This window comes from Nyctibius grandis, chromosome Z, assembly GCF_013368605.1.
Source record: "Nyctibius grandis isolate bNycGra1 chromosome Z, bNycGra1.pri, whole genome shotgun sequence".
In the NCBI taxonomy this organism is placed as follows: domain Eukaryota; kingdom Metazoa; phylum Chordata; class Aves; order Nyctibiiformes; family Nyctibiidae; genus Nyctibius; species Nyctibius grandis.
In genome coordinates this window covers 51711548-51735989 of record NC_090695.1, presented here as the reverse complement: position 1 = coordinate 51735989, position 24442 = coordinate 51711548, and the positions used below count along the sequence as shown (strand labels likewise).

At 43.5% G+C, this 24442-nt stretch overlaps 1 protein-coding gene across 2 annotated transcripts in view; it reads left to right on the top strand.

The window, feature by feature from the left end:
- ZNF608 (zinc finger protein 608) overlaps positions 1-24082 on the top strand; it is a 107263-nt gene extending 83181 nt beyond the window's left edge. Inside the window, exons 3-9 of one of the 2 annotated variants that reach the window (XM_068422628.1) lie at positions 10438-10525; positions 11004-13455; positions 15218-15635; positions 16196-16368; positions 17281-17434; positions 18685-18744; positions 23864-24082. In XM_068422628.1, the coding sequence (XP_068278729.1) occupies positions 10438-10525; positions 11004-13455; positions 15218-15635; positions 16196-16368; positions 17281-17434; positions 18685-18744; positions 23864-24000 (3482 nt within the window). In that variant the 3' untranslated portion in view covers positions 24001-24082. Of the gene's footprint in view, positions 1-10437; positions 10526-11003; positions 13456-15217; positions 15636-16195; positions 16369-17280; positions 17435-18684; positions 18771-23863 lie in introns of those variants that run through there. The other variant, XM_068422629.1, reaches the window with a different exon arrangement.
- Positions 24083-24442: the final 360 nt, after the last annotated feature.

Sequence of the window (24442 nt, the reverse complement as noted above, 5' to 3'; positions counted from 1 at the left end):
CAGTTTTATTCTCAAGCTTCAATAGAACAGTGAAGCGGTTCAGTTCCTCTGGCCAAAGAAAAGGTAAGGTTTGTGCAAAAACAAATCTTTAGTTGTACTCTGGAGGTCAAACCTATGGTTAGTTTATAATAACATTAATTGCACTTTTTCCTGTAAACACTGCAAACGTGGTCTGACATTCAAGCAGTGTAACAGCAATTTCTCAAACAGTTTTCCTAGTCCTGACAAAATCTAATCACTTTGATAGAAATCTGACAGGAGAAAATTATGTTGGTCATTGTGGCTTCATAGTTTTCAAAATCACCATTCTAAGTAGCTCATATTTTAGTAGAATTATTCAGTTGTGGGTAAACCCACAAGCCATTTGGGACCCAATCTGATGTACTTTCTGGGGTATTACCCAGTTTTCCTTGAGTCTTTTATTGCTCTTTTAATGAGTGTAAAATTTAGCCTTGTATTTGATTAGGACCATTTGTTTTTCTTTCAGCTCTCCATTTGCATTTACATCTTGCTTATTGGTTGTTTGTTATGCAGACTGTCTGTAGAAGAAACATATACTGAAAAAATTATGGTGGCATTGTTATTATAACTGATAAGCGACAAAAGCTCCTTGATTAGATGCTGCCCTGTTTTTCAGAGCCAAAGTGCCTTTAGCATTTCAGTCATAGCTTTGTCCAGAGGCACTAGCCTTTCAGCTCACCCTCAGCAACAAGTCTTCCTAACTTGCTGTTTTGTTTTATACTAAAGCTGGAAAAGGATAATGTTACTAGGGAGGCAAAAAAAAAGAAACCAGAGCTTCTTTTAGCTGACCATTCAACTGAATATTGACCAACTGTCTTCATGAGAAAGGAATAGATGGTGGTGAACAAGCCAGAGTCTAGTTTTCCAAGAAGCTCAATCATTTTCCCAAATCAGTACAGCTCATCAGGCTTCAGAACAAAGGCTGCACGAGACGTGACAGTGATGGAAGTGGCTGTGTGTTCTTTTGTGTATTAAGCACATGGGCTCATGGGGAGACAGGCCTTCTTCAGTTATTTCAGTGTTTATTCTTCTGTATGCTCTGGGATAAACCTCTAGATTAAGAAAATATATTACAGTTGTTAATAGGTGGGATGAAAAAGTTGTCTCCTTGGCCCAACTCCATGGCTTCAGGAGGTACTGCTCACTGTATAATTGCTGCTGCTTTTCTGAATGCAAATGAGAGTATGTAATGCAAGTCCAGGGAATGCATGTTTTGTTTGTATATCATTAAAGGTATAAAACAGCTTTTTCAAGCTAGTGTGGTGGTTGCTACTCTAAATATATTGTACTGATGATGTCATAATGAAGGGGGAAAGAAAGGGCATGCCATTTGTATCAAGTATCCATGAAATTTAGGGTTGACATTACTCAGAACTTACTAGAAATCACATGGATGTGAACTAAGTTTGTTATGCTGTTGAAAAAGCTGCTATAGTATATGCGGCTAGACTAATGCCAACCTGCTTTAACCACCAGCAGGGCAACGTCAACTAAAATAGCAGGTTTTAGCCTCTCAGCCCTTTAACCTTTAAGCTTACTATGCTTTCATAAAGTACTAAATTAACACCACAGCTAAGCGTCTCAAAGGTTTATGACTGTACCAGCAGTATTTCATTATGCTTCTTTTCCTTAATGCTATCCAATCTTCTGAGTTTCATTGCTATACAGTATTTGTTCAGATAAAGTCCAGAGTCCAGGATGACTCATTAGTCAGATCTGTGCTCCAGATGGTTTGATTACAGGATGTGGTTAAAATGACTTTTCAAACATTCAGCGCAGCAGTAGGGCTCTTAAAAAAAAAAACACCCCCCCCCCCCCCAACAAAAACAACAAAAAACACACCAACATAACAAAAAACCACCCCACCAGTCTTGCATTTCCAGGCCACCTGACAGTCATTAGGTTCTCAGGCTTGCTGATGTTGATGTCTGTTACATGTGCACCTGCTGTAGATGTAGTTAAGTTCTTGTGCCATGCTAGACAGAGTGTGATTAAAGTAGCAAATAAATTGTATGTCTACCAGATCAGTATTCAGTGTAGAAGACTTGACTTCATACATAGAACGTTTACTGTTCATTTTAGATTACTTTCTTGATGGAAGCAATCAGGGACAAATAAGCCATTTGCATTGCAAGTCTAATGTAAACATTGTTCTGTGTTTTTTACGCCTGGATGAATTGCAGGTGTATATGTGGATCTGGGATTGATCATGATGTGGTGGATGTTGTTATATTGCTCTTACTAAACCAATGGCAATGAAAAAGCTTGAGATAATCCTGAGATTATAGATTTTCATCTTGCGGCTTTTTGCACTTCATACACCTCAGTTACTGTTAGAATAGTAATGTCAAATAGATATATGTGGGATTAAAAAATTCGCAGTGCCAGATGCAGAATAAAATGTGCTTAATCCATGGTGGCTGTGTACTGGCTGATGACAGATATGCCAGGCTTTGGCTATCCCAGGCATGCCTGTATTATTTGTACTTGTACAAAAGGCAAACAGAATTTGGTTTGCAAACAAATTTGTGGATTCACTGATCATAAAGATACGAGGAATTGATTTTGCTGTAGTGCTACGTCAAGTGATGATGTGGTGCCTTCTCAATACAGGGAATTTCATTTCACCCTTGAAGAGCTGCTATGCCACAGGAATACTGATACAAGAATTTGCCATATTAAACTTTTAAAGACGTAATCTTATAAAAATTACTACAAAGCATAGTATACTTTGATAGAACTTCCTCTAGCATCAGCAAAAGTGCTCTTAAAATGATACTCAGAATAGTAAAGGCAGCAGGCAGAACTGTTAACCGAATGGGAATTTTGAGCAAGTAGGACTCCACGTGTCATAGAATCATAGAATGGTTTGGGTTGGAAGGTACCTTAAAGATCATCTAGTTCCAACCCCCCTGCCACAGGCAGGCACACCTTTCCACTAGACCAGGTTGCTCAAAGCTTCATCCAACCTGGCCTTGAACACTGCCAGGGAGGGGGCAGCCACAACTTCTCTGGGCAACCTGTTCCAGTGTCTCACAACCCTCACAGTAAAGAATTTCTTCCTAATATCTAATCTAAATCTACCCTCTTTCAGTTTTAAACCATTATCCCATATCCTATCACTACATGACCTTGTAAAAAGTCCCTCTCCAGCTTTCCTGTAGGCCCCCTGCAGGTACTGGAAGGCTGCTAGAAGGTCTCCCTGGAGCCTTCTCTTCTCCAGGCTGCACAGCCCCAACTCTCTCGGGCTCTCTTCACAGGAGAGGTGTTCCAGCCCTCTGATCATCTTCGTGGCCCTCCTCTGGACTCGCTCTAACAGCTCCATGTCCTTCTTATGTTGGGGGGCCCCAGAGCTGAATGCAGTACTCCAGGTGGGGTGTTACGAGAGTGGAGTAGAGGGGCAGAATCACCTCCCTCGACCTGCTGGCCACGCTGCTTTTGATGCAGCCCAGGATACGGTTGGCCTTCTGGGCGGCAAGCGCACATTGTTGGCTCATGTTGAGCTTCTTGTCAACCATCGCCCCAAGTCCTTCTCCTCTGGGCTGCTCTCAATCCATTGTCCGCCCAGCCTGTAGTTGTGCTTGGGATTGCCCCAACACACATGCAGGACCTTGCACTTGGCCTTGTTGAACTTCATGTGGTTTGCACGGGCCCAGCTCTCAAGCCTGTCAAGGTCCTTCTGGATGGCATCCCTTCCCTCCAGCGTGTCGACCGCACCACACAGCTTGGTGTCATCGGCAAACCTGCTGAGGGCGCATTCAATCCCACTAACCATGTCGCCGACAAAGATGTTAAACAGCGCCAGTCCCAATACAGACCCCTGAGGAACGCCACTCATCACTGGTGTCCACTTGGATATTGAACCATTGACTGTAACTCTTTGAGTGCGACCATCCAGCCAATTCCTTATCCACCGAGTGGTCCATCCGTCAAGTCCATGTCTCACCAATTTAGAGACAAGGATATCGTGTGGGACAGTGTCAAATGCTTTGTACAAGTCCAGGTAGATGACATCAGTTGCTCTTCCCTCATCCATCAGTGCTGTAACCCCATTGTAGAAGGCCACCAAATTTGTCAGGCACGATTTGCCCTTAGTGAAGCCATGTTGGCTGTCACCAATCACCTCCTTGATTTCCGTGTGTGTCAGTATAGATTCCAGGAGGATCTGCTCCATGATCTTGCCAGGCACAGAGGTGAGACTGACTGGCCTGTAGTTCCCTGGGTCTTCCTTTTTTTTTTTTTTTTTTTTTAAATTATGATTAAATTATGATTTAATTATGATTTAATTATGATTTTTTAATTATTTTATATTAATTTTTTTTAATTAAAATTATAACTATTTTATTTAATTATGTGACTATTATTATTTTTAATTATGTGACTTTTGAACATAAGTGACTTTTGGTGACTGAAAAGCAAACAAATCATTCCTAGTTTTAGAAGATCGTTTAAATATTCTTCAACAAATCAGTTACAGAAGTGTTCAGAAAGACTTTGTGCAGATCTGCTTTCTCCAGAATTTTGCAGATACTTTTCGCCAGATTCTCTGCTAAGAACAGAGGGAACAGCTCCTTTTACAAAAACGAAGGCATACCCATTTACCCATTCAGATAACTGGTCTTTTGAGTTTTCTGGGAAAGTAATCAACTTGAACTAAATCAGAATTTTATAGCAGTTGCTGTGATCTGAACACAAAAGCAGCCTATGCTGTAAACATTAAGTCAGGCTTTCCAATCTGATTAATTGAGTAATGTCTACTTATATTGGAATTTGAATGTGTTTGTTTTCTAAAGCCAGTATTTTCAAAAATTGGGGCCTGCATTTAAGATAGTAATGTGATAATTTGATTCCTAACCACATGATCTCATTTTCAAAGTTTTCATTACAAAGCATAAAAATTTTGGCTTATGTTCATTGAAGGAAACAGAGTCAAGAAAGCAAAAGGATTAGTATCTGGTTTTGACTAGATCCTTCAGTCTTTTGTTCTTTAGATGAAGGAGCATCTGCAAGAGTATATCCTGTCAGATTTGAGTAGATCCTTACAAGCTTGATGTGGTTGGTAGAAGTGCCATGTCAAGGTAGCCAGCATGAACCCTGGCTTGGTACTGAAGATGCCTTGTGATCGTGATGTTTTTATGTCAAAATAGCATATCTGCATTTGTTAGGCTGATTTTAAAAGAGCATGGCTCTTTTTTTTCAAATAGTGAATAACAAATTTAGGTAGTACACTTGCAATTTGTGATGACATATTTCATTCTATAAATTCAGTTAATAGTAAATAGTCAATTTTATTTCTGGTCTTTGTTATGCAGTCACTGAAAAGAAGGGAGGGGAAAGGAAAGAGATACATCATATCCACAGAACTCATAAAAAGTGCTTTCTGAGGATTTCTGAAAATGATTTTATTAGAAATCACTTTTGTGACATGTGACCTTTCATTCTGTAACAAAATCCAAGTATAAATTGTCACAGTTATTTTGTACAGTTTATAATATGTATCAGAACTGCTTATGTAAAATGGTTCTGTGCTCCTCCAGGCATGTGCTAGTTTTTCTTGTCTGTTGTTGAGTAAATTTTTACCATAAACATTGTAGTTACGAATGTGACGAGTAAAGAAGAAAGCTCATAATGGTACATGCACTGGGAAGGAAAACACCAAAATACAGAATCTTTCTTTGCTTCTAACAGGCTAGTAAAATTCGCCTTGATGTTAAAGGAGGGACTTCTGTTGACAGTGGTGGGCACTAGGTAACATCTTGTGTGCACCTTTGCTGTACAGGGAGGCTTTTGTGGATGATCCTGCCTTGGCTAATAGCGGATTTGGGCAGAAAAGGTACTGACCAGTGTAGGTGAAAACTTCTAGGTAATGACTCAATTTTGTTGTGTTAGATACCATTTTGTAATTCCTACACATAACACGTTCACCACTTACTGTATCTACTCCTTAATTAAAAAGAGTAGCATGGGTAGTAACTTTTGAAATTTTCATTTTCTTATTCTTGGCTGTTTTAATTTAGGATGTTTGACACTGAAGACTGCGGAGGATATTGCTAATTTCTGATATACTGTAACTGTGAATAGTTACATAGTTTGCAAATCGAATGATACACTAAATTAAATCAAGTCATTTACACCCTCATTTGGGAATAAGTTTTTCTCTATTACATCCAAATCTTGTGAACTATGCTCTGGTAATTGGTGAAACTCTTGAGTTGACACCCTTACTTGGTGGAAGAAACATTTGCATGTCATCTAAAATATACTCTGTGTATGCATGTAGTCAAAATATATTCACTATTGTTTGATCCAGCCTCACGAGAACAGGATTAGATATTTGGCCAGGTTTCCTGAATTGGAATCTTAGGGTCCCCATACGTTCAGGTACACTGCATTACAAGCATCTGAATTTTTCTCCCATTCTTCAGTGATGGTTACCTTAAGTAGTTTAGCCTCTTGGGCTTTTTTTAAAGTGAAAATACATCTCTGTGCTCAGACAGTATGAAACCTGTGGGTTCCTCAGGCTGTCTTTGCATTTTCACTCTTGTTCAGGCAACGCTAAATAAATGACTGTTACATGATGTGTAGTCTAATGTATAGTTTAATGTAATGGGAGGTCTAATTATAGTGACTTCTGACTTGACACAACTCCAGTGAGGTTTGATCCTGTAAGTGATATGTTACTTCGTAAGATGGAGGGAGTACTTGGAGAGCTATGCCCCAGCACACATGCTCAAAAGAGGAGTTGGAACAACTTAGAGAAAAGGGTTAGTACATCTACAACTGCATGCCCAGTGTACTCAGATGCAACACTCAGAGGTGAACTGAAGACTGCTGTAGTACTATTTGTGTACTGCCTCTGAGCGTGCAGAGAAGCCCCACCAGAAGTTCTTGGTTTGAGCCTGAACTCTGTGCTGGGACAAGTATTTTGGATCAAAGAAACGTATAATAGTACACCCTGACTGGGTGCAGCAAGAATAATTCTTTCTCTTCAGTAGTGCATCTGGTATATAGCGTGGACTACTTGCCTATCTCTTCTCAGTTTTCGTTTTCTGTGCTTTGGTCTAATAAGCCTCCAGTTGCATGTTTGCTTAGGGGTCAGTCCTACCTCCCATGTTACTTACATTCTCTTGACCCATTTCTGTTATAATCTTAGAAGATAAAATGAGCTACCTTCACTGACGGTTCTGTGGAATCTTACCTGTGGCAGAGTAATGTGCTGTTCGTTGGAGAAAGGAAATGCATTCCTTGCCATGGTTACTCTAACGCAGCATGGAGATTAATCTTCCCTTCTAATTAAATACTGGGGCCTTTGCTAAGGCTAACAAACTTAATGAGATGCTAAATGTAACTGACTTTAAGGGAGGAACTTACCTGTGTTTGCTTTTGAAGTATTGACTTTCTTACACTGGAAGGTCATTTGAATGTCTTCTAAGAATTACTGAAATGTGTATTGATTTCAAGGGTTTTTATTATTATACCACTCCATGCCTTCTACTTTGCCCTCTCTTCTATTAATAGGCAACAGACTATCCCTACGTCTGTTATAGAAATTAATAAATAAAGCGCTTGTAGAGATAGACAAGACTGCAAATATTGAGGAAGATGGAGACTTACATAGGAATACACAGTGATTTTTTTTTAAAAAAAACAAACAAACAAAACAAACCACAGAACCTAACAATTACATTTTAACAAAAGGATAAAGGTGAACTAGCTGGGGAAGAATAAATGGCACAGTTAATTCTCCCGTAATACTCCATGGGAAGTCAGAAAGTCCTCCTTGCTTTGTACATTTAGGAGGAAATTGGACAAAAACTGGGAAATGGACAGGAGGGAGCAGTTGTGCTGCTGCAGGTAGATGGGCTGCCTGACGTGATAAGAGTTCAGCGATGGAAAATACCAGTCATTTTCACTCAGAGCATTATGGAGTCAGGGCTGACAAGCTGTGAAGGTGGAAGGAAAGCATCAGGGTTACCAGAGCAACACCTTTTAAATCTCTCTCTAGTGTGAGAATGGCAGGTGGAACGCAGCGTGGACTTGCTTGTTGCAAGAAACCCCATTTCCACTCGCAAATGTGTCCTCCGCGGATCTGCTGACGCGTTCTCCTCCTCCTGTGTTTTGCCCGCATGTTCGTGGAGGTTTCAAGGCGCGGCGCGATGGCAGCACTCAAGGAGAACGACCCGGCATCTGCCCTCCCAGAGCCCACACGCTCCCCTCCACTTTGGCGCCAGAGGCAGCGCCGCTGTGGGAGCGCCTGCTCCCCTCCCGGGCGGGGGACGGTTCCGGGCCGGGGCCGCAGGAGCCGGTTCCCCGCGATCGGACTCCTGCGTCCGCTTGCCTTTGCCCGCCTGACACACAGGCGCCGTCCGGGCCCGGGAGGCGGCAGAGGGCGGGTGCCGCCGGCGAGGTGTCGCAGCGCCGGGCCGCGGCCGCCCGCCCTCCTTCCCCAGCAGGGCCCGGCGCTGCCGGGCGACCGGCAGAGCCCCGCCCTGCCCGCACAGCGCTCCCGCCTGCACCCGCCTGCCCACCCCGCCCGGCGCTGCCACCAATGGGGTGGCGGCGGCGGGTGCCGCAGAGCTGGGCGCGGCCAATCAGGGGCCGGAGCTGGCGGCGGGCGCGGCCCAATGGCGGCGGGAGCCGGGGATTGCCGCGGGGCCGGCGACGACCAAGGCCCGTCCGCGCCGGCGGGCGGAAGCGGGGCCGGGCACGGCAGCCCGCGCAGCCCCCAGCACACCCGGCAGCCCCCGCTGCTGTTCCCGGCGGTGCTTCTTGTTCGAAGCAGGGCGAGGGTAAAATGTGATTGTTCTTTTTCCAGGCTGCCACGTTTGCGTAGGTCATAAAAAGATGTCATAGCGATTGAACCCTGATTCTGCGGGGTGTTCGAAGCCCGGCTCTGACCCTGCCTGGAAGAGCCGTTTATCTTTCATCCTTCAGACCAGTTCGCCCTAGCGTACGAAATTCTAGTCACCTTATCATAATGGCAACTTAAAACCATACGGGGAATAATTTTCGAATCTGCTACAGAGAGTTCTCAAGGAAATCCCCTCTTCCCTGGTACCTCCTCTAACAACACTTCAAATACTTCCCTGCTGTTAAAAGGCCCCTGAGGAAATAAGCGGCTGGTTACATGTTTGCTTTACCTTGGTGCAGTAGAGAGGGCTCGTTTTAGTGCAAAATGAGAAATCGCCCTGGTAAGACAAAGCAAAAAAGGCTGGCTGGAAGCATGCTGGCACAGTGCCATTATTGTATCTGTTACAGAAACGCTACAGCTAGAACAGTAGAGGAAAAAAGTCACAAGGCTGGCAGCTGCAAGTTAGTGTCTTCATGCCTCTCATAAATTGGAAACATTTTGCATTGTGCCTTTCTTTGCTAGGTAAAATACATTTTTTATTTCAGTGAACGTTCGAATGAGAAGACATGGCTGGTTCAGTAATACTACAGTGTGTTTATCTGCAGATGTTAATGAATTAAAGGGGTCATTATGCTGGCTAGTCCATAAACATGATGATAAATTATGTGACAAAGTGTTTGAGGGCAACAAGAAAACATTTGAATGACATCCCCCACATTTATTTTATTGTTACTTCGGATATTTGTACCATGCACACATTTTACAGGGATAATTCAAATAAACCAAAATTAGAAGTCTGCTTTAGGTGGGCAGATGAATTTGCATGTAATTAAAGTCATAAGTGGAAAAGCAATTAAATTACAGTACAGTTTTTAAAGGATCCCTCTTTCTATGGATCTGTATTGCGATTCCTCTTAGCTTTACTGTGTGGTTGCAATTTCATGTCTAGTGCCTCACTTTCCACAGAAGAAAAAGCAAGCCAAATAGTACACCTTTTCATCCATATCTGCTGAACAAAAATTGCAATGCGTACATGTGTGTGTGTTTGTGTGTTGGGATATATGCAATTTCAAATAAATAGAAGCATCATTATCATATTGTTCAAAGCAAAGCAGATTCTTCTCCAGTCACCTACTGATTTAAACTGTAAACGGTGCTTAGTTTATGCTGGCTGGCTGCCAAGAGAAAGCAATTATGTGCAATAATAGCAAAATTAAGAGGTGAGTGTTGCTGTTTTACAGCAGGACATGGCAAAACCCATTTCCTTCTGTCAGCTGTATCTTGATTACGCATACAGTCACACAGGCACACACTCGCTTACACACATACACATGCGCGCACATGCTCTTGTTCTTTGTTGTTTGCTGTCTTTCCTGTGGGTTTTAACGTGAGGTCACTGAAACTAGAAAAGAGGAAGAATACAGACCACAGTGTTTGAAAGCAAGTGAGAATAAAGCTCTCATTTTGTGGGAAAGGAGAGAAAAACCGGAAAAAGAGCAAAAAAAAAAGCCTACCCCAATTATTGTTCTGACTGTGATAATACTTTGTTTTTCTCCCACTGGCAGGTGTCCTAGTGGTAAACGTTACATGGAGGAACAAGACATACGTGGGAACACTGCTGGACTGCACAAAGCATGACTGGGCCCCTCCTAGGTAGGCAGTTATTCTGAGTCTGTTTTTTTCTCTGCTGTATTTTCACCCCCAATCTCTGTCAAGAGGCTGTACAGAGATTAATAAAAACCAACTGGTTAAATTGAAAACATGCACCAGTGAAACAAGTAATTCTCTGTTCTATACTGCAATGTGGGGTGGGAGTTTTTATTTCTTTTTGTTTCGTGTTTTTGAGAGGGAAGGGGAAATAAATGGGATTCAATTAGAGGGCAATTAATTTAAAAATGCATTTCTGTAAGTTTGGAAAATTTTCCTCTTCATTGTTCTAATTAGGTGATCTCGTTCTTAACCATTTTTGTTCTTTTTTAATGACTTCCCCTTTGTTACTGTAACATTCTCATTTGGAAGAAGGACCTCTTTCCTTTAACATGTATGAAGTTTCTGTTACAGGAAGTGGTGGTGTTTTGGTATTTATTCAGTTCACAGCTCCTGCTGATGAAATCTGCTCTTGTTTATATAGGTTTTGTGAATCACCAACAAGTGACCTGGAAATGCGCGGAGGACGGGGCAGGGGAAAGCGGGCAAGGTCCGCTGCAGCTGCAGCTGTACCCGGGAATGATGCAAGTTTTGCAGAGTCCAGAGGACTTCAGAATAAGAATCGAGGTGGTGCCAATGGGAAGGGAAGGAGGGGCAGCCTTAACTCAAGTGGGCGCAGGACACCCCCAAACTGCTCCATGGATGAAGTCAAAGCCAGCCCCTCATCCACAAACAAGAGGAAGATTAAGCCTCCAATGGAGCTAGATTTGAACTCCAGTTCAGAGGACAATAAATCTGGAAAACGTATTCGTACTAATTCTAGAAGCACTCCCACCACCCCACAGGGGAAACCCGAGACTACTTTTTTGGACCAAGGCTGCTCTTCTCCAGTGCTGATTGACTGTCCTCACCCCAACTGCAACAAAAAGTACAAGCACATTAATGGACTACGATACCATCAGGCTCATGCACATTTAGACCCAGAAAACAAACTGGAGTTTGAGCCTGACAGTGAAGACAAAATTTCAGACTGTGAGGAAGCAATGAGTAATGTGGCACTTGAATGCAGTGAGCCAAGCACAAATTTGCCAGGCTTTGATCCACTGAAAGCACCAACATCTCCTTCCTCCATCACTACCCCAGGGACCCCCAAGGGAAAAAGGGAACTGACCAGCAATGGCCCCGGTTCAGTTATCAGTTCCAAAACTGGCAAGAACTCTGGCAAAAAGAAGGGTCTCAACAGTGAATTGAACAGCCTTCCAGTAATTTCTAATATGGCAGCCGCACTGGATAACTGCTCGGTAGCAGATGGTAATTTGCAAACTGAAATGCCGAAATTGGAGGCTGAAGGGTTAATTGACAAGAAGAGTTTGGGTGATAAAGGCAAGAAAGGGAACAATTGCAAAGTGGATAAAAACCTTTCCAAACTGAAAACAACCAGACCCATTGCCCCAGCGCCAGCACCGACTCCTCCCCAATTAATAGCTATACCTACTACAGCCTTTACAACCACCACTACAGGGACAATACCGGGACTGCCCTCTCTAACAACTACTATTGTTCAGGCTACACCAAAGAGCCCTCCACTAAAACCTATTCAACCAAAGCCCACAATTATGGGAGAGCCAAGCACTGTAAACCCAGCTCTCACATCACTCAAAGACAAAAAGAAAAAGGAGAAGCGAAAGCTGAAGGACAAAGAAAGCAAAGAGATGGGAAGTCCCAAGATGGATTCTAAGCTGGGAAAGCTGGAGGATTCAAAAGGGTCTGGGAAGGACCTGTCTGGACATTTTTTAAAGGACCATCTCAACAAGAATGAAGGGCTAGCTAATGGACTGTCAGAGTCTCAAGAGAGCAGGATGGCAAGTATTAAGGCTGAAGCTGATAAGGTTTACACGTTCACAGACAATGCGCCCAGCCCTTCCATAGGGAGTGCCTCCAGGATGGAATGCAGCACTTTGGTGAATGGACAATCTGCCATGGCACCACTGCATGTGTTGACACAAAACGGTGCAGATAGCGCGGCTGCTAAAACCAACAGCCCTGCTTACTCAGATATTTCTGATGCGGCTGATGATGGTGGTTCTGACAGCAGGTCAGAGGGCATGAGGTCAAAGGCCAGCTCTCCGTCGGATATTATTTCTAATAAGGACGGTGTTGTAAAAGGACATTCTTCAACTACAGCACAATCAGCTCAAGCGAAAGAGTCCCATTCTCCCTATTACCATGGCTACGATCCTTATTATTCCCCAAGTTATATGCACTCTGGACAGGTCAGTGCTCCAGCTGCTGGGAACAGCACTACCCCACAGGGACTGAAGATCAAAAAAGAGGCTGAGGAAGAGGCAGAAAAGAAAGAGAAGGCAGAACTGTCAGATGCCAAGAAAAGTGAAAGCACTTCCTCTAATTTGCAGCCACAACATCAGTCAGTAATAACGCAAAGACACCCTGCACTTGCTCAGTCACTTTATTATGGACAGTATGCCTATGGGCTCTATATGGACCAAAAGTCCTTAATGGCCTCTAACCCTGCTTACAGGCAGCAGTACGAAAAATACTATGAGGACCAGAGACTAGCAGAACAGAAAATGGCACAAACCGGGAGGGACTGTGAAAGGAAGAATGACCCCTCCTTGAAGGAGATTGGGAAGGATGACAACAAGCAGAAGAATATTCCATCTGCCACTATTTCAAAGGCCCCTTCGACTCCAGAGTCCAGCAAAAATAGCACTAAAATGGGGTCATCAGTCCCTAACAAAGATGAGGAGACAAGCAAATCACAGATCCTTTCCAATCACCAGCAGCAGCTTCAGTCTGACAGTTTCAAAGCCAAACAAATGGAAAACCACCAGCTCATAAAGGAGGCTGTGGAGATGAAGTCTGTTATGGACTCTATGAAGCAAACGGGAGTAGATCCAACCACAAGATTTAAACAGGTAAGATCACAGGAAATGGAGCAAGAGTGTCTTGATTTATCCTTAAGACATGTGAGATTTTTTCCCTGATTCTGCTATGTTCTTCCACCTTTGCAGCCAAACAAGCTCTGCCATCCTTTTTTCATGCTGGATAGTACTGTAGTCCGTGAATAGACCAAGAGACCTTTCAGTTGAGCTGTTTGAAAAGGGAAAAAAAAGAGATCTAGCAAGGTGGTGACAGAACCCAGGCTTAAGACCTGGATAGACTATTTTAAATTACATGCATGAATAAAATGGAATTATATTTCTCTTTTAGATGTAAATTCTAAGGAATTTGCTTAGTTCAGAAATGAGAAATTTCAAGCAAAATAAGCAGCTTTCATTGTGAGAGGACTTAGAGTAAATTTGAAACATGGTTTGAAGTGTTTCTTTTTTTTGTTGAATGACGGTTGGCATTTACTAAAGATGGGTGAGCTGGTTCTTTGAAGAGTTGGCTTGAAGCTCAGCTCTTTATCTTAACCCAAGGTGACCTTTTTGAAGCAGTTAAGTTCCCCTTCACTCCTCAGCCAGCCTCAGGCCCCTACAGTCCTACACAATGGATGAAATCCTCTTACCATTGAAGTTAGTGACAGTTTTGCCGTTGACTTCAGTGGAACCAGAATTCCATCCAGTGGCTTCGTGCTGACCTTCCTAGATGTCACACTGCCTTCATTCGAGGCAATGCAACTGTCTCTGTGCTCTGAACTGGAGCCCCAAGGCTTGATGCTTTCATGTTCTGGTGTACGGTACATCCCAGACTTCACCCTTACGGGCTGTCTTTCAAGGTATGGTGGGGTCAGGTGAGTGGGAGTTAGGGATCTCTAAAGGAAGTGGGATGGTACAGCCCCGAGAAGATTTCTGGTGATTCAAATGAGTATTTGAAACAGACTGTCCAAGTCTCTAGTTGTGTGCTTATGTTTCTGCTGCATGTGGCATAAACGTGTATCAACTGAAGACAATGTTTACAATTAGCTCTTGTGTATCCTGTGTTGGAAAAAAAAGTCTTCCTGTTACGCCTCAGTACAGATTTGGTGTAGTCTTGTAAAGAACTCACCTGCCTAATTCTAGAACATGTTTATAAACATGCAATATATTATGCAAAAATGTATTTATAATATCCTGTACATATTCTTTAAACCATGTGGTCCTGATCCTGTAAATACTTATCCATGTGTAATTTCACAAACTTGAAATAAGACTGTCAGATGAAGAAGTCTGCCTTAATGTCTGACTTCCACTGATTCTTGAATGTTTGTAGTATCAGAAGCAGCATGAGCATCTTTCCAGCTAGATCAGTTTTTCAGGTTCATTGTTCCAGGTAATCTAAGTGCTCTGGCATATCATTAGCCAGCTTTAATTTTGTGGTTCACAGATATTTTTTGCTCTCTAGTGGTAAAATCTCTCTGTGGGCTTTAATTAAAATGTTTTATGAATAGCGTGGTCTCAGAACTTTGATACAATGCATATGTATTTCATGATTAAACTAGTTAAACGCATGAAGAAGGATATAAGATGAAGCAATTGAATTAAATTTTGATAATAGTCTCTTGCTCCTTCATGGGAATATTGATTTGACTTTGAGCTCAAGGCACTCTATAGCAAGCAAACCTCTCCTCTATGTAATAGGGATATGTTATTAAAACAGCTATTAAGGATACATTAACTGAAGGATGGGAAATATCAATAACGATCTTATTTCAACAACCAAGTTCAGAACAAAATTTTTTTTTCTCCTCCGTATTAGGATCCAGATTCACGAACATGGCATCATTATGTCTATCAGCCCAAATACCTTGATCAGCAAAAATCAGAAGAACTTGATCGTGAGAAAAAGTTAAAAGAAGACAGCCCTAGAAAAACACCTAACAAGGAAAGTTCCCTGCCTAACCTTCCTGTCTCACTAGCAAGCATTAAAGAGGAGCCTAAAGAGGTCAAGCGTTCTGATTCTCAATCAGTGGATGAGAGCAAGATGAAAAGTGATGATCGAAAGACTCCTGTAAATTGGAAGGACTCTCGGGGTGCTAGAGTAGCAGTTTCCTCACCAATGAGTCAGCATCAGTCATATATCCAGTACTTGCATGCTTATCCTTATCCACAGATGTACGATCCCAACCATCCAGCCTATCGTGCAGTCTCTCCTGTCCTAATGCATAGCTATCCTGGTATGTATTCTGAAATTTACCTTGCACACTAGTTAAGATTTACTCCCTCAAACTGCAGTAAAGCCTATGTTTTAATATTTCTGTTAGTAGCTAGGGTAAGTTAGAAGCTTCATGGATCACATTTGTTTTGCTTGTGCTTCCACTAGGGAAAGTTCTGTAGATGAAACTGATTTAATACAAGATGTTCCTTTTATGAACTGTCACAGTTCCCAGCTACAGTTTTCTCAACCCTTGACAGTCTGCTATTGCTGTTAGACTGACAGATAGTTTATTGCCTATAAAAATATTCTAAGCGCTTACTGTCAGAACCATTATAGTTACTATTCCTTCCACTTAAAGAGGACCCATAAATGTCTGAAATGGCTATCAGCTCAACCCTCTTTATAACCTCCATTCATCAGGGTAAATTAGGTGAAGAAATTGAAGAGTAAAGATGCCGTTTGATAGTCACATGATCTGTTTTTGATGTTATCCTGTGTCCTGGTATCCCCTCCTCCCACCTTGATATAACCAAAATGTAAAACCAGGAACTTGATGTGGTATTTATTGTTTACCTGCAGGGGCCTATCTCTCTCCAGGATTTCATTATCCAGTTTATGGGAAGATGTCAGGGAGAGAAGAAGCGGAGAAAGTCAATACCAGCCCAAGCATCAATGCGAAATCAACCACTGAGTCCAAAGCACTGGATTTGCTCCAGCAGCATGCCAACCAGTATCGCAGCAAGTCCCCTGTTGTAAGGCTTCATCTGTTGTTACTGAAGAGTGGCACATATGGGGAGGGGTAGAGAATATCATTTTAAGAAGCATGCAGTCTGGCATCAAGCTCTGAATGCATGATTCTTCTTTGTAGTACTCCTTAAAATACAAGCAATTTATAGTCAGGATGCTTCTGTGGCATAAACTGGAAGTGACACATAGAACACAGTTCTGTGCTCAGACTCTTCCTATCTTGAATGAATGGACTCATATAGAAACACAGATTCAGAGATACCTCATGGTGCACAGTTTATTGCAGTTAAACAGGAAGCTCCTGTTTGGAAACAGATAACGAAATGAGAAGTTGGGCTGTGGGATTTGGTAATATCCCATCCCTATATTTGCCAAGAAGCCACATTTTCCAAATAGCAGACTACCAGTCCCCATTTCTGAAGATTTCCACATTGGAGCAAATACTGTTATTTTAGTTTCAGATAAGTTGGTGCTCGTTTTAATTGTGAGCGAGTCACTGACTCTGATTCTATTTTTAAAAGGTGTTTCTTGCTGCTCAGGCAGGCTTCATCTCCAGAGTGCATTGAAGAGGGCTGAGGATTCATTTACATCAGCTTTCAGCAGCTCAACTAGGTTGTTCAGGCATTGGCAAGTCAGCCAAGCTTAAGGAACCCCAAAACTAGAAGTCATCGTGGTGGCTTCAAGCTTCAGTGTGTTGCCTCAAAATCTCTGTGCCTTGGAAAATCTTCCATTAGCCAGGTAGCTTTAGATTAGAATCAAGTGCAAATAATCCAGTAGAGAGACTTCTTGTTCAGAAAAAATCAGCTTAATCATTTGGATTCAAAAGGTTGTTGCCAGGTAGTGGCAAGTGTGATTTTATTGTGATTTTGTCCCTTTCAAAATTCTCACATCAATTTTCTTTCACTTACTGTTACTAGTCTGTGGAAAAATCAGCAGCTGAGCGTGAACGGGAAGCAGAAAGGGAACGAGACCGTCATTCTCCTTTTAGCCAGCGGCATCTCCATACGCACCATCACACACATGTTGGAATGGGTTACCCCCTTATACCTGGACAATATGACCCATTTCAAGGTGAGCAGATTTCCAATGGTGGGGATTAACTTGCCTCATGGAGTTGTTATCTTGACACTGGAAATCTTGCCTATCTGAAGCATGTTGAATAGAGATCTCCTTGTTAAATCAGAAGTGCTTTGCATTTAGGAAGAAGGCTTGAAAATTCACAGCATGGACTAACAGCAAATGGATAGCTTCATGCCTGAGAAATACCAAGTTTTGTTTCCAAAACTGGGCGTTAGAGCATTATTAAAGATGTACCAGTTAGGCTGTCATTCACGTGAATGTTTTGATTCCTACTGCAAACTGACATTAACTGGCTGAAAGGCAGTAAAAAAAACAAACAACCACCTTTTTGTATAATTAGGGTTGTGTAAGCAATGGAAGAAGTGTAGCAAAGACAAAAGCTTTTTATACTGAACATATTTTATGTACAAGGCATTGCAGTCACAAGGGTTTGAGCTTGTTGTAATTTGACCGTCTGGAAGAGGACTCTTTGTATTTTCACAAATGCAATGCACAAAGTTGCAGTCAGGGAAAAAACAGAACAGTAAGATACGATTCATCCTCCCTAGGTTTTATACCAGTCTTTGACTGTTTTTCTCTAACCCTGGACTCTAGCTGAATTAAAAGAAGGTTTCCTCCCATGCAGCAAAGTACATGCTGTCACAATAGGTGGCTAAATGACATTAATTCATTACGTTCCATTGGTGCCTCAGCAGTTATTTTTCCTGTGTAAAAGTCCTGACATTTCTCATTGATTCAGTGATTCCATATGCCTTTTGGGATACATTATGCTTGTTCAGTAGGAAAACTGTAAAAATTATAAGTTATTATGAAAGTATTGTATTCTGAGCAGCTGGCATGTCATTTCTGCAATTCACTGTGACTTTTGATTCTTGTTGTTTCCTGGTACCTGTTATTTCTACTGAGCTTCCTATTCAGGAACTCATACAAACTACTTAGCATCATCTAGTGCAGTACTTGGAAAGGAATACAATAAGTAAGAATGCTGTATTTTCTTGTAAGATATCTGTCAAGGACAATTCAGTTTACTATATGAAGGCATATTGATAATACTGAGCAGACTGTCTTAACACTGTTACCTGAAATATTTGCCATTTATGTAGTGTTGAAACCCCAGCATTTTCTGATGGTGGGGTTTTTTGTCTGTTTGCCTTAGAGATGCTTCCTAACATTTCTCTGAGCACAAAAATCCATTAAAACCAGAAGTACATCAACATCCCTTCATTTCTTCTTTCTCTCAGGATTGACCTCTGCTGCCCTTGTTGCCACTCAGCAGGTGGCTGCGCAGGCATCTGCATCTGGTATGTTTCCTGCACAAAGAAGGTAAATAGCTAGTAAATCTTAAATTATATGTTTTCAACATAGAGAGGAGAAAGCAAATCATAGATTTTATAGCCTGGTGGTCTGCAGTTCCTTGTGTGACACGGTTTTTAAGGATGAAGAAAAACTTGGGACTTTGAGTCAATTGTAATTTTATTCTCTTTAAGGTGACATTTTGTCCTTATTTGTGTCCTTTAACTGTAACATAGATCATTAAGAAGGAACAAGCAGTCTGACTTCTGAGATTTTCCATATACTATGTATCTACCCGGTGGAAGAAGACCAAAATGGATGTGGGAACCCAGACAGAGCTCCCACGGAAGGAGGCGATGGTGCAGGTCGCAGGCTGCAGGGAATGCTACACCGTCTCTGTGGTGTCAGGGGGCTGTGTGCGCTGTGAGCAAGTAGATGATCTGCTCGGCCAAGCGGCACAGCTGCAAAGCCAGGTTGAAAGGCTTCAAGCCGAAGTAGAAAGGCTTAGGAGCATTCGGGAGGCTGAAATGGAGATAGACTGGTGGAGCCAGGCTCTGCCCTCCCTGCAACAAAAATGGGAGCACCTGCCGGAGAGCTCCCAGGATCGAGGGACCCCTGTACTCTGCCCCTCTCAGGTGGAAAACGATAACCTAGAGGAGAGGAGTGAGTGGAGGCAAGTCTATGGCCGTGGCAAAAGGCGAGTGCCCTCCTTGCCTACCTTGCCTCCACAGGTGCCTCTGAGCAATAGATATGAAGCCCTAATGGAATACAGCCGGTCCAATGGGGATGTGGTGGAGAGGCAACCTATATCAGAGGTCCCACCACAGTCAGAAAAACCTGACAGGCGTATAGCTACCTCCTCCACAAGGAAGAGGAGAAGAGTTTTAGTGGTTGGAGACTCCTTCCTAAAGGGATCTGAGGGCCCAATATGCAGAGCTGACCCCCATCACAGGGAGGTCTGCAGCCTGCCTGGAGCCCGAATCAGGGATATCACCAGGCAACTCCCCAACCTGGTGAAGGCCACAGACTACTACCCCCTGCTGATCTTCCAGACAGGTGGGGAAGAAGCTGCATCCCGTAGTCTGAGGGGGATGAAGAAAGACTACAAGGCCCTAGGACGGTTGGTGAAAAAGTCTGGGGCACAAGTTGTTTTCTCCTCCCTCCTTCCATTTTCAGGTGATGACGTGGGATGGAATAGTAGGATTCTCTCTATTAATGTCTGGCTACGAGACTGGTGCTACAGGCAGGGCTTTGGGTTCTTTGATAATGGCTGGTTTTATAAGACACCAGGCGTGACTGTAATACATGGGAAAGGTTTATGTCGTAAGGGCAAAAGGGTTTTGGGACAGGAATTAGCAGGGCTCATTCGGAGAGCTTTAAACTAGATTCGAAGGGGGATGGGGTAGTAGCTGGGCTTGCACCACTGCGGCAACGCTCTAGTGTTGAGGCAGACCAGGAGGCCTCCCATCCCCCTGGGGTGAAATTGGTGTGCTCAGCTCACTCCCTGAAATGCCTGTACACCAATGCACGCAGCATGGGGAATAAACAGGAGGAGTTGGAAATCCGTGTTCGGTCGGGGGGCTATGATCTAGTGGCAATTACAGAGACTTGGTGGGACACCTCGCGTGACTGGAATGTGGTCATGGATGGCTATGTCCTGTTCAGGAAAGACAGGCCACTAAGGAGAGGTGGTGGAGTTGCTCTTTATGTGAGTGAGCAGCTAGAATGTATTGAGTTCTGTCCAGGGGCGGATCGGGAGCGAGTTGAGAGTTTGTGGGTGCGAATTAAGGGGCAGGCTGGCAGGGGTGATACTGTTGTGGGTGTCTATTACAGGCCACCGGATCAGGATGAGGAGAGTGATGAGGCCTTCTACAGGCAGCTGAGAGCAGTCTCTCAATTACAGGGCCTGGTTGTCATGGGGGATTTCAACTACCCTGATATTTGCTGGGAGGCCTACTCAGCCAGCCATCCTCAGTCCAGGAGGTTCCTCCAGTGCATTGATGATAACTTTCTGATGCAAATGGTGGATGAGCCAACTAGGAGAGGAGCGTTGCTGGATCTTGTTCTCGCTAACAAGGAGGGTCTGGTTGAAGCGGTGAAGGTTGAGCGCAGCCTTGGTTGTAGTGACCATGAGATGGTAGAGTTCAGGATCTCATGTGGCAGGAACAGAATAGCTAGCAGAATCGCAACCCTGAACTTCAGGAGGGCCAACTTTGGCCTTTTCAAGCAATTGCTAGGGAAAATCCCATGGGACAGGGTACTAGAAGGTAAGGGGGCCCAAGATAGTTGGTTAGCATTCAAGGACTGCTGCTTCCGAGCTCAAGTTCAGAGCATCCCAACAGGTAGGAAGTCAAGGAAGGGTACCAGGAGACCTGCATGGTTAAACAGGGAACTGCTGGGCAAACTCAAGTGGAAGAAGAGGGTGTACAGATCGTGGAAGGAGGGGCTGACCACTTGGGAGGAATATAAGTCTGTTGTCAGAGGATGTAGGGAGGCAACTAGGAAAGCTAAGGCCTCCTTGGAATTAAACCTTGCAAGAGAGGTCAAGGACAACAGAAAGAGCTTCTTCAAATACATTGCAGGTAAAGCCAACACTAGAGGCAATGTAGGCCCACTGATGAATGAGGTGGGGGTCCTGGAGACAGAGGATAAAAAGAAGGCGGAGTTACTGAATGCCTTCTTTGCCTCTGTCTATACTGTTGGAGGCTGTCCTGAGGAGCCCCGGACCCCTGCGGCCTCAGAAGAAGTCAGGATAGAGGAGGAAGAGTCTGTCTTGGTTGATGAGGGCTGGGTCAGGGACCAATTAAGCAACCTGGATGTCCATAAATCCATGGGCCCTGATGGGATGCACCCGCGGGTGCTGAGGGAGCTGGCGGAAGTCATTGCTAGGCCACTCTCCATCATCTTTGCTAAGTCGTGGGCAACGGGAGAGGTGCCTGAGGACTGGAGGAAAGCGAATGTCACTCCAGTCTTCAAAAAGGGCAAGAAGGAGGACCCGGGTAACTATAGACTGGTCAGCCTCACCTCCATCCCCGGAAAGGTGATGGAACAACTTGTTCTTGGTGCTGTCTCTAGGCACATCAAGGATAGGGGGATCATTAGGGGCACTCAGCATGGCTTCACCAAGGGGAAGTCATGCTCAACCAACTTGATAGCCTTTTATGAGGATGTAACCCGGTGGATAGATGATGGTAAAGGTGTGGATGTGGTCTATCTCGATTTCAGTAAAGCGTTTGACACTGTCTCCCACAGCATCCTCGCAGCTAAACTGAGGAAGTGTGGTCTGGATGATCGGGTAGTGAGATGGATTGTGAACTGACTGAAGGAAAGAAGCCAGAGAGTAGTGGTCAGTGGGACAGAGTCCAGTTGGAGGTCTGTGTCTAGCAGAGTCCCGCAAGGGTCGGTTCTGGGACCAGTTCTATTCAATATATTCATTAATGACTTGGATGAGGGATTAGAGTGCGCTGTCAGCAAGTTCGCTGATGACACCAAACTGGGAGGAGTGGCTGACGCGCCGGAAGGCTGCGCAGCCATTCAGAGGGACCTAGACAGGCTGGCAAGTTGGGCGGGGAGAAATTTAATGAAATATAACAAGGGCAAGTGTAGAGTCCTGCATCTGGGCAAGAACAACCCCATGTATGAGTACAAGTTGGGGGCAGAGCTGTTGGAGACCAGCGTAGGGGAAAGGGACCTGGGGGTCCTAGTGGACAGCAGGATGACCATGAGCCAGCAATGTGCCCTTGTGGCCAAGAAGGCCAATGGCATCCTGGGGTGTATTAGAAGGGGTGTGGTCAGCAGGTCGAGAGAGGTTCTCCTCCCCCTCTACTCTGCCCTGGTGAGGCTGCATCTGGAATATTGTGTCCAGTTCTGGGCCCCTCAGTTCAAGAAGGACAGGGAACTGCTAGAGAGAGTCCAGCGCAGAGCCACGAAGATGATTAAGGGAGTGGAACATCTCCCTTCTGAGGAGAGGCTGAGGGAGCTGTGTCTCTTTAGCTTGGAGAAGAGGAGACTGAGGGGTGACCTCATTAATGTTTATAACTATGTAAAGGGCAAGTGTCACGAGGATGGAGCCAGGCTCTTCTCAGTGACATCCCTTGACAGGACAAGGGGCAATGGGTGCAAGCTGGAACACAGGAGGTTCCACTTAAATTTGAGGAAAAACTTCTTTACGGTGAGGGTGACTGACCACTGGAACAGGCTGCCCAGAGAGGTTGTGGAGTCTCCTTCTCTGGAGACATTCAAAACCCGCCTGGACGCGTTCCTGTGTGATATGGTCTAGGCAATCCTGCCCCGGCAGGGGGATTGGACTAGATGATCTTTTGAGGTCCCTTCCAGTCCCTAACATTCTGTGATTCTGTGATTCTGTGATGTTTTCAGGATTGGTATTAAGACAACACAAGTGATTAGGAAATATAGTTTAAGATCCACATTTTTTATAAAATGGGTTTAAAGTTCATGTTCGGTTAGATCCATGTACTGCCGGGACAACTTAAAATTTTATCTATTCTGCAAGTCTGCTTGGTTTGCTGATTTTGCTTTTAGAGAGGTTTGCTTGGGAGTCCATTAGAGGTGACATCGTATTTAAGTTACATACCCATTCCATGCATTTACCTCTCAGTTATTTGCTAGGTTTTCAGTAGAATTTACTTTTCAGCCATCAACCTTACTCTTCAAGAGGAAAGGGATTGTTCTGTATTATAATGGTCGCATCTCAAGTGAAAAACCCAAAGCACCCTTAACGTTAGGGTTTCTTTGATCACTGCTATGTTAAGCCTCAGAGTTTAATGTATTAAACAGTACTGTAACGTTCCATGGTTATGGGTGTCTTTCTGAAAGCTGACTCTGAAAACAAGCGACTGTGTAGGGCTCTTACCTGGAATTATTTAAGCAAGGAAGTTTTGTAGCCCTGGAAGAGCTGATGGATGCTAGAGTATCAGAACCCAGAAGATAAATCCCAGCACAGGTTACTTATTAGTAAGTTGTTCCTGGCAGGGGAGGGACGAGGATGTGGCTTGCTGTCTTTCCTTCTTGGTATTGGGAGTACTGTGCAGATCTCATTTCATGGTGTAGAAAAAAACTAGGAGGAAAGGATACTGCATACTAAAACTTTCTTCTTTCTCTTTTCAGAGAATGATGAGTTTGGAGATATACATTGTCATGTGACTGGATCACATGAGGAAGCGCTTTATTACAGACATCAGTTCCATGGTGTTAATTTGAAATGCCTTAATGGCAGGCAAAAACCAGTCATTTCATTTTTGTAAATTGCAGATTTTATCACAGAGTAACAAATGTTGCTGTAATTAGACTTCTGTTTTTATATATATATATGCGTATATATATATATACATATATATATAAAAATATATATATATTCTTTACTTTTTTTGTATCAGTACCAAGGCTCGCACACAGGGTCTGCTGCTAAGTTGCGAACCACACAGTAAAAGGAGATATGTATTTGTCATGTTTAGAAAGCGTTAACCGCAAAAGGCTGTTTGTTTCTTTTCTTCCTTTTTTTTTCCTTTTTTTTTCTTTCCAATTGTAAATAAATAATGTTATGTATCAGTGTGCCTGAACCTTGCATACCCTTCTGATATTTCCCACAAGCTCTCAGAGAGGCTAACTGTGATGACACTTTGGTACAATGTAGACGTCTATTTGGTGGCTCCTATTAAGATGCTTCAGTGTAAAATGTTACTGTAT